Here is an 11,370-nt window from a genome sequence, read left to right on the forward strand (position 1 = left end):
AGTGTATAGTGTGCAGGTGTATTAATAATGTATCGTTAGAAATCAACCCCCTAAGGGGATCCCCTTTTGGGGTTAAAACAGGGGATGGTAGTTTGTATGAAAGTCTAATGTTATTGAAGTTAAAGTAATTATGGCATAAGAATTTTAATGTTATTTTAATAAAAGAATTATTAAAAACAATTACTTACTATTATATGGATAATTATAACATAAAATTATAATAATAAAAAGTATTTTAGCGGAGACCATGCGGACCGAGTCTTATACAATAATATTATGAATAAAGGTTTGTTTGTAATAGATATCAAATAAAAATCTGAATCTTTTTAACCGACTATCCGATAATAGCAATAACATCTTATTTTATTTACTCTTCTAGTTACAAACTAAAATAATTGCGGATAAATTAGCGAGCACAGCTAGTATCAATCCGTTTACATCATGTACAGTAAGTGATTTTTTTTTTGTTATGCGGGAACAAGTGGCGGAGGGCATTTTAACCCGACTTTAACTCAGTATGGGCTCCTGTCTCCCATATTACATTTAATATGAAATGTGTGTGTATATACACAGAATTAATTTATTATATACATAATTCATTATATTATACAGAAATATTACATTACAATATAATGATATTGTAATGTAATATTATGTGTATTTTGAGGAAGAAAATAACTTTAATATAAAACGCAATTACTTCTTTCATAATATCATTTATTCATTATTCTGATCCTGCTATGTATAAATATGTTGTATATGATTTAATGTAGCTATAAAACTAAAAATTAAGTACAAAGGAACTTGATACATTTTTATGACTAGATCATTTATCTTATAATAAAGAATATGCTAATAATAAACTAAAAATATAATGAGCAGTTTTTGGAATAAAGAGATACACGTTATTCGAAAATTCGACTTTGGAGTTCAAAGAATATCACAAATATCGCTTAAATATCTAAGGTATAAAATTTAATTAAATAATTAAGGAATGCATTGTCATATAACTGCCATCAGATTAGAATACTCATATTATATTAAATATAACGCATGCACAATATATGAATAATTAAAGCAATAAACAAGCCATACTCTGTCAAAAGTTTATCATTAAGATGAACAGATTCTCGCTGAGACATGAACTAAAGGCCCGCAGTGAACTTCTTGCCAGGCGATGCCGGCCACGTTATCCACAGTTACGCCGAGGCGCCTTTGAAGTACACCATCATTTCTTATCGCCCATACTTCTTGCTCTTTACACGACACATGTTTAAATGGTAAATCACAATCTGAAAAATGAAATTACTGTCTATTTCATATATATCATGATACCAATACGAATGTTTCGACACTTCAGTAAAACAACAGTAAAATAATTAAACCTTGGTTAATTATTAAAAAGTTTTGAAAGCTGCTTATATAATAATAAAAAAGTGTTATTAATTTTAAAGTAAGGATTATTTTAGTACATTATGTTTGCTTTCATCTTTTCCAGTAACAACAGATGAAATATGAGTTACCTGTTAAATATTTCCACTGTTTGCCTTCATGCAAGTTGCTAGTAATGCCAGTTCTTACAGCAATAATACCATTTGTGAGGATAACCCATGCTGAATTCTGTGATAGTGATACCAACTTTGCACCAATATTAGTTTTTTGGCTGAAAGGGACGGTGCATTTAGGAGCTTCAATTAATTTCCAATTGGAACCACCAGGGTTCTCTTTTGTAACACCATCTCTGTAATACAACTCTCCTTTTCGACCTACGGCCCATATCAAATTATTGACGGTGCTTATTGCAACAAGTGTATGAGGGCAATTTATGTGTTCCCAATGAAGACCCTAGAATATATAATGATAATTGATATTTGAAAATATAATTACTCTGTGGCTTAACACACTGTAACACAATATACTATGTACATATTAGTATAATGAAAGCAAAATTTTAATATGTAATAATTTAACACCATCAATTAATTTTACAAATACCGTTGGTGTGGCTGCTGTGACTCCAGTTCTATAAATTGCATCACCAGCTAATGTGACAGCCCACAAAGATACTTCTTTTTCGTGAGCCTAAAATAAATGATTTGATTTGGTAAAGATTTTACAAAATACAGACAAAATTAATTAGATAATTTTCTATGTTCATTTTTCATTACTATACTAACCCACAATGAAACATCGAGTAAGGCAGTACTTCCAGCTCTAATCCATGGACCTTCTGTGACAATTTGAGCTTTTCTGTACCATCTTCGACGCCTCACACAGTCAGTAAAGACTTTCTTTCCATGGTATGGAGCTGGGAAATCTGTTGCATACTGCCAACCTTCACCATCTACTCCACCTGGAGTATTGTAGTCTATCATCCATTCAGAAATCTGTTGGATAAAAGTTTTATATTTTAAACACACCAAAGTAGTTATACTCATAATATTTAAATGAATATATATATATGGTGTTTCCTGGAAAAAATTCCAATGATTGTATTATTTAAAATTTCTATAAAAGTTTATTATAAAAAAGAATATGTTTTTTAAGAAAATGTTCATATTATTTTAATCATCCTAAATTAATATTAAAGCATCAATTAATCATTTTAAAATTATTTATAGTTAAATTGCAAAGTAAATAGGAAATTATTACCCAGTGCCAGTGTCGGCTAAGTAATTTTGTGTGCTCCCTGGTCCTTTTATGTTTGCCTGTTACATCACTCCACATGAACCGATCAGTTGGTAGACCAGTTGAAGTATAACCAGACAAAGGATTCCATCTTTGATTTTCATAGACACAGTAAGTTTGTGTATCTGTCATTGCATGAATACCTTCATTACCTCCAATTCCTGCAAGTAAATATACATTGATATGCGAATTTATTAATATTAACAAAACTGATTTATTAATAGCAATTTCGAATATTAGTACCTTTAAGAACACCACCACCCCAACCACCTGTATAAACCCATACTCTATGGTCATGAGATATTCCCCAAATTACCCCATTTTTACAACATTCAACTTTTCGTAAATAGCCGCCCATCATACGCCAGATCATTTCATCAGGTCCAATAATAGCACTTGCAGAACTGTACTCTAGTGTGTATAACTTTAATGGTCCCATGATTAATAAAGATGTAATACTTTCTGGACTTATTCTATGTTTAAAAGAACAAAAGTGAATTTCATTAACATTTATAATAAATCCGTTACTTTCGCATGTTATTTTAATAGAAAATTCTTGACCAGGCTTCAAAGGCATGACATGTCGCTCTTCTACTCCCCAGAAACCAGACTTTTTCGTGTTACAAACAACAGTAGATTCATCGAATCGAACATTGAAATGTAATGGTAGTTCAGTTACTTCTGTTTCAATGTTATGCCTTTGTTTTTTAATCTCAGGGCCTTGCAAATTAATGTGAAATCGATTAATTTCATCAAATAAACATCCTGTCATATTTAGTATGGTTCCAGGTGGAAAGTTATTATGTAGAGTTGTTGTAAAGCCTCTAATAATGTCTTTACCAAAAACTTGAAACTCCTTTGTGTAACTGCCATTGCGATCAGTATTGTGTTCTGCTGGTTTTGGATCCCAATTGAGTACATCACCAGAATTAGTTACAACCCATGCTGAATGATTTGAAGGTTTACCAGATAAAGCATTAATCTGAGATGAAATGTCCACTAAGACATTAAGCCATTCTTCTTGCTCCATTTCAGATGCAAATTGAATTTTAATAATCTTTTGATTTTGATTTGGAATTGTTAATGTAATTCGAGGACAACCAGGTTCTGATGATGTTATAATACTAGTTATTTCACCTAAATTAAGTATAAATTTGATAGTTCCATCTGGCTGAAACACTGATAATGTTCCGGTATTTTCTGAAGCATGCCAATACAGTGACACTATAGAATCTTCACTGGAGTTATTTTCACACATCAATCTTGCTTCACAACTTCGAGTCCAACCTTTCATTTCAATTGCTAATCCATAGTTGCTGTGGTCAACATCTAAAATATTTCTACTTTTTAAAGAATCAAGAATTTGGAATCGCCATTTAGCTGTAATATCAGTGTTGTAAGCATTTTTGGAATCTGTAAACCAATGTGGTGCCTGTACAGTATCTATAGAACAAGCTCCAGCTTCTATGAATGTCCATGTTGCATCACAAGTTCCCCAAGCTGTTTGACTCACTTCTTCATCAAAATACATTCCAGAATCTAAATCAAAAACACTACTGTCACTGTCTGGTTGAGCTTCCATTCCTACCACAGAACCAACACTTCGAACTGGACTCCAAGCTCTTGGATTTTTCAATGTTGTTTCATAGCTTTTTCCAGATAAATCAATATGTTCTACATTTGAGTTTTTCTTTGGTCGTATCTCTTTTGATGGCTTTAGTGGTAATGTGTTTTCAATAGGTGCTGAATGTGACTCTTCCCAAGAATTTCGTAAATTTATATTTGTCTTTAATTCTGGAACATTTTCATTTAGTAAACTTAAGCTGTGGTGCTTAGGATTTGATGATGATGAAATTATACTAGTAGAGCTAGATGTGCGACTAAGTTGCATATTTGCTTGTATAGTTCTCCACCTCTTGCCGGTTAATTCAGAAGGTGTTATTCCATAACGCCAGTAAATACTTTTATTAGATTCTCCAATGGCAAATACTTGATCGTTAATGCCTACTGAAATGTGGATCATATTACCATTTATTTCTAACCACCCAGTCCCCATTGCAGCTGTTTCGGAATTTCCTACTAGGGTTCCCTCTATACCTTTCCTAAACCATACCCTTGTATCAGAACTAACAGCCCAAACTGTATTATATCCAACTGACACAGTGATCAATTTGGTATCAGGAGGTGATTTAACTTCCAGCCAGGCTTCACCAGAGGGGCAATCTTTAGTGACACCTTTTCTTACTATTGCTCTTCCTGACCAAAGTAGTGCCCACACTAATCCAGTGGGTCCAACTGAAATTTGTTTGATGTCACAATTTGGAGGAATACTAACATTTATCCATTTTAAGCCTTCCGGTGAAATTGTACTAACACCCACCCTATACATGACACGCCCTTGAGCAGTTATAGCCCAAACAGCCAAGGTTCCCGCAGAGGCGTATGGTATTTGATTCCCACCAATACTTACATCTATGAAAGGCTCCTGAGTCGGATCTTTATGAAGAGGTGCAATAGCACACCATGAATTCATAGCACTAAATTTTCTGTATCTAATCCATTTTCTTCGTCTTACACATGACTTCCATTGTTTCACTGAGCCAAATTGTGCAGGGAAATCCACAGCATAAGTCCACCCATCATGGTCTAGTGGTTGGCCATCCAATGTAAGCTCAAGCTGCCAGTCGCCTTCCCATTGCCATGCCATTGAAGGCAGTCTAATATAGTCAATTGATCTATCTTTTGTTCCATCTTGAGAAGAAAAATGGTAACGGTCCGTAGGCAAAAGTCTTCCGCTAAAACCTTCTAATGGAAGCCATCTTTCATTTTCATATGATTCTTCTTTCACTCTAATCGGAATCTCTAAGCCGTGAACATGTAAATATATTTGTCGATCCCCACCGACTGCCCATAAAAAGTGCGGAACCGCTGATAATGTTTTAAATTCTAAACCGAGATACATAAATTCTCTCCAACAAGATCCGCTCGTAGAAAGAGCGTAAACCTTACCCTCATTGTTTATGGCAAACAAAAGAGAATTACTGCTCATATTGGAAAAAACGTATGTAATATGGGCGTTCCTGACGATTTAACTTAAATGTAATGTTTGTACATTATTGATAAAAACACTTCACACATGCAAAACATATTTCAGATAATATCTGTTGACTTGCACTTTTTCTGTTGACTTTAATTTAAATTATAAGAATTATAGTAAGTTGTAAGAGTAATTATTATCTAGTTGTATTTGTACGTATTTGAAATTGGTAGATCTTTCAGTAATCAATCGAGATAATATTTTTGCGACAATTTTACTACATTTTGACAATGACATTTTCCACAGAACAAAAAATTCATATAACCGATCCAATCAGAAATGGCTGCTTGAAGGTCCGCTACCATACATGAACAAAAATATCCAGAACATTTCGAATAATATAAAAGTAATTCTACTAGCAACTTGCGTTAGCTTCGCGCGAGTAGCACTAGCACTAAATCGATAGCCATCATATAAAGTCGGGAACTTTTCTATAAACTGTTTAAGAATAATGTGTGTAATCACGTATAATATTGGCTACTCATAAAAGCGAAAATTTTTTCGTGAATCAATTTTTCTTTTAAAAATGTCTGATATCAGTATAAATCTTGCAGCCATGCTAAAATTCCAATAATGGATGTAGGCCTCTCAATCAGTTTTAATAATACCAGTCAAGTACGACACGTGGACAAAACCTATAAATAAATATATTTTTTTAATTACTTTATTCATATTGACTATCTTATAAGGAACTAAAGTAGTCTCTTAATGCGGAATTTTGTGTAAAAGTTAAAAGATATTGTCTTATTACAATATCTTGCAGGTAGATACATAGGTATATCATCATCAGAAACCTGAACTGGATCGAATTTGAACAGCAGTTTTAAGTTAAGTCGATTGGAATCCCTGTATTTTATCATCTTTATTTCTAATTACATAAAATGAATAACTGATACTAGAAATTATTTTAATCAAATTTTAAAACTCTTGGGAAAATGGCACAATAAAAATGCGGAATTAATTAATTTTTTTTAATTAGTCATCGAAAACGTTAAAATTATATTTTAATAAATCCTAATCTAACCTTAATAATAAAATAACCTTATTTATACATATATTTTTGTATATTTTATTTTTTGAATCAATTGAGATTTCATATTATAATTGCTTTTACATACGATTGCACTGGAGGACATGATATTTGAATAATTTTGGTAGGCATCTAAACCTATTACCAACACATTAACTGATATTTTATAACTAAGATTGGTAGTGTTCAGTTATTAGGCATACCTTGAGGCAGCTTATATAATAGTAGGGTATACAAATTTATTTGTAACCACATTTATTTTAAAATATTTTTAAGTGGTTAGTAATGCTCATTTGCGACTTACTTAAGACTTATCTACAAAAAGTTCGGACGATTGTAAAATCTTCTTTTATATATCTATTATTCTTTGCAATCGTGAATTATCTAAGGATTTTCGCAATGACTCGATTTGTTCAATTATACTATGGCATAACTAAATTGTCATTTTGAAATTATTCTTTACGCGTGCTTTGAGATAAATACCTCCGATTTAATGAAAAATAGCCAATTAAAGATTATAAAGTAAATACCTATTCTCAATTGTATTATCTTTTAAATTCTTTCTTTTTGTTTTGTTTTTAATTCAGTACACTTGAATTTTTTTATAATTTCAATAGGGGCAGAATTAAATTAATTAAAAATTTAACAGGTCAGGTTGAGGGCGACATGACGCATGCACAAACTGTATAACTTTGTTAAATAAAATACCATATTTTAATAATTTAATAAATGAAATACCAATTCTTAAAAGTTTGTATATAATTATTACAAAAATATTAATATAAAATTGTGACTTTTACCAGTAATGAAATAATTTAAAGTATGTATATTTATGCTTAAATCATTCTTATTTTTGTTTTATTAATTTTAAGTTAAACTGGAGGTCTACTATCAATATAATTTTTTTTTTCATTATATTAATATTTTAATGTCATTTTAATAATGAATATCCTATATTCTCATATTCAGATATAAATACTTTAAAATTAAATACATACATAAAGTATACATTATTCTAACATGCAATTTAATTGCAAATACCTGTATTTTAGGAATCACATGTCAATCTTTGAGATTATTACACATACTAACTAAGTTTTTATAAATTTAATCAAGCCATTTTAACTTGTAACAATAAGTGTTACATTTTTAAACCAAATCATTCAAACAAAATAGTTTTATGTATGATCTCCACAAATTTAAATAATATTGTGATTTCTAAGGATTTAATTTTTATTGATAAGAAACTTACTAATTTCAAAAAGTGTGCTGTATGTGGTGATAGTCTTGCTTTATTTAACTATATTTGTTCGTCTTTGATTTTTAATATTTGAGTATAATAAAAAAAGATTTCCCTAAAATGTAAAACATCATAAACAATGGTTAATAGATTTTTATAATATTGTACATATACTTACAATAATAAAAAATCAAGATTCATACCTTTATGCTTGATATAATTGTACTTTTGATGTTGAGTTTAGAATGGTATTATTGTTAAATGTAATACTATATGAAAGGTAATACTACACTTTCTATGAGATGTTGAAAGTTATAAAATTCTAATACTGCTCAAAATACTTATAAATAACACAACAGTGATAAATTGCTCTAAATATTGCATAAATGTCCACAATGGCTTGCACAACTGTGCACAGTGCTTTACTAAATTACTTGAAGATCCTATATAAATAAGAAACTGGGTAACAAATATATTTGTACTTGTGCTCCCGGCTGAATATCACTGTAAATTTAATTAATCAAGATCCAAAAGTTACAATGCAAATCTATTTTCGACTTATTAAATATGATGTCATATTTCATGATATTAAATAATTTCTTAAGCACTTAATAACTGACCAGACCGTTTTTCAGAATGTAAAGCAACATTATCTTTATCTAAATGTTTCATATAAGCCAAGAAGCATGTCCATATGAGACTACAGACACTGATAAATGGAACTCTATTTTTTTCAGGTATTAAACAGAAGTTAATCATTGCAACTGCTGGCCAGATAGATGCACCTACCTGCAATAATGTACATCAAATATTAATATAAAGTTTATGTTGATGTTAAAACTAGTATGTAATTAAATAACACTTAATCTAAAAACTCATGAAAAATGGTATATTAAGAAGTATAGATAAAAAAGTACCTTATAAGTAGGCCAGAATTTGGAGTTTACTTCTGCAACTGCTTCGTTAAAAGTCTTGAGTTCTAATAAACTCATACCAAAGTAGAAACTGCACATTGCAAACGGAGTATATGTAATGGTTTCAAAAAATGTCTAAAAAAATATATACATAGATAAGTATTTAAATGATTAAAGGTAAAGCATAAATATAAATATTCATTAGTATTTATCAAATATACCTTAAAGGCTGCAGCTTTAATGGTATTTCCAGGCCACATTATACTAGCTATTGTTAACCAAGTATAAAGTGTAGGAGCAACATAGCAGGAACCATATAAACCAAAGCGAGCACATCTCAACCAATCATACTTATCATCAGAATCTGCAAGTAGAAATACAGATACTGTCTAGATTCTATATTAATGTACCCAGACAAAAATAATTTAAGTTTAACTTAAGCTTACCAAAACGTTTTCCCTCAAATGTTTGTTGTATAAAACTAGATATAGGCCAAATAATACCATATGATGCCATCCCACGAAGAACAGGATACTTTTTAAATGCTACAATCACGTTTTTGCTAAACACAGACATTTTCAAATACAATTATATAACAAAACTCCTAAAATATTTACTATAACCTTTAACTATTTTTGGGAATACTTATAGCGTTAATTTTTTTGATCGTGTGCCAACTGTATGTTACACGTGTAAGTAATATTTTGTGAAACAAATTAAAATAGATATCGTCTAAGCTAAGCACGATCATAATACTAATGTGCATTTTACTTCCTACTAAGATTAATACTAGCTGAAAGAAATTACTTGAAAATTCTTCGTAGAATTTTTGACATTCAGTCATTACCACTGTCAGATTCACGTCATAAATAATAATATGTCACTTGTCTTTCTTAGATATAACTAGAGTAGCTTACTCTTTGGTCTTTTTCTTGCATTATGCATGCACTCGCATGTTATTAACACTCAGCTTAATAAGAATTCCAATTATTATTTAATATTTTTTTAATTTATATTTTAAAGTACTTCTTAAATATTAGTTATTAAAAGTATTTAAATTTCTTCGTTATTTAATATATATTTTTTAATAAGGTTAATACAATTGTGCAATTTTGTACTTGCGTTCATTTATTGAGTCTAAAAATATCATTGTAATTGGAACTCGAAAATTGGAGCTGTCTTGAAGTGGTTACAAATTAATAAATATATTAGATTTTCTTAAAATAATTTCAATCGAAATCAGTATGATTGTTAAAATTAAATGTATTTTTTTTTCATACGAATCATGTGTAGCTTTTCCAATAGACGATTATATCTTATATGTTAATAACATAAACCGATTATTGTCTACTGATTATGACACGATAGCTACACATAAAAAGTCAGTTATGGTCTCATTTTGAAGAGCTCCAGCCGTAGATGTGCCGAAAATTTTAGAGGATCTTGATTGCAATTTACTAAATTGTTACTATTTAACAAAAAAAATAGAGAGAGAGAATTTAGATAGCGGAAAAATTTACTGGCCGTATATGCTATAAAAAATACAAACGAAAACTGCTACTACTACGACATATGTTGTTCTTTGTTTTAATAAAAAAATTAATAATTATTTTTATATTATATTATTATTTAATAACTGACTGTTAAGCTAAGGCCTCGATTTAAAGGACAATTCACATTTTGATCGAATTTACATGCGTCGCCAATTCCCAGTCAATTTGCCATATCGATTAATAAGGGCCAAGGACAGATTTTGGACAAAGTCGGCCATGTTTTACCGAGCTCCATTTTCTCACATGGTCAAAAATTATACATTGCAATGTCTTGAGTGCGTTCTGAAAACTTACTCAAGATACAAATTGCCAATAACTCGCAGCATGGTGTCATTAATTGAGAAGGATCATTCTCCAGAAACTTTATTGCATGCGAGTTGTTACAATAAGTACAATGCTCACAGTTGATTGCATTGTCTATTTATTAAACAAATTATCATTTTTCAAACAACAATGTTTAAATTTTAATTCATAAAAGTTTATTCTAAACAAAATTAAAGTAAATTTTTATCGATAAACTACAATTCTTATTAAATGAATGTATTCTCTATTCCAACTATTAAAGATGAGAAAAGCCAAATAAACAACATTTGACAGGAAATTGACGCGAAATCATTGGTCGAGAGCTTGATAAATCTATGATATTCCCTATGGCTTTGCGAAAAAATGCCGTTTTGAACGTTGACGAACAATTATCGGAATTTTGGAAGTAAAATTAATGTGGAAATATGTAAATGCACCTGTAACTCGCATGAAATATGTGAATTTAAGGTGTGTTTATCTGTTTTTCTACTTCCATTGGAATAGGCTATAATTATGCTATTTGGCATTAAAAAAGCAATTTAGAA

The 11,370-nt window shown here is 30.3% G+C and overlaps 2 protein-coding genes across 2 annotated transcripts; both read right to left on the reverse strand.

The window, feature by feature from the left end:
* Nucleotides 1-700: 700 nt before the first annotated feature.
* Pex23 (Peroxin 23) lies at nt 701-5,995 on the reverse strand. Its single transcript, XM_026639270.2, has 6 exons — nt 2,932-5,995; nt 2,653-2,849; nt 2,178-2,387; nt 1,996-2,082; nt 1,524-1,845; nt 701-1,292 (listed from the first exon to the last, which is right to left on the reverse strand). Exons 1-6 carry the CDS (start codon nt 5,735-5,737, stop codon nt 1,114-1,116), a joined length of 3,801 nt encoding a protein of 1,266 aa, XP_026495055.1. The 5' UTR covers nt 5,738-5,995; the 3' UTR covers nt 701-1,113.
* Nucleotides 5,996-6,868: 873 nt separating this feature from the next.
* On the reverse strand, nt 6,869-9,796 carry LOC113399985 (mpv17-like protein). The gene is made up of 4 exons (XM_026639329.2): nt 9,416-9,796; nt 9,191-9,333; nt 8,973-9,104; nt 6,869-8,844 (listed from the first exon to the last, which is right to left on the reverse strand). Exons 1-4 carry the CDS (start codon nt 9,543-9,545, stop codon nt 8,656-8,658), a joined length of 594 nt encoding a protein of 197 aa, XP_026495114.2. The 5' UTR covers nt 9,546-9,796; the 3' UTR covers nt 6,869-8,655.
* Nucleotides 9,797-11,370: the final 1,574 nt, after the last annotated feature.

The sequence above is a fragment of the Vanessa tameamea genome, chromosome 8 (genome assembly GCF_037043105.1).
Source record: "Vanessa tameamea isolate UH-Manoa-2023 chromosome 8, ilVanTame1 primary haplotype, whole genome shotgun sequence".
Taxonomy (NCBI): Eukaryota; Metazoa; Arthropoda; class Insecta; order Lepidoptera; family Nymphalidae; genus Vanessa; species Vanessa tameamea.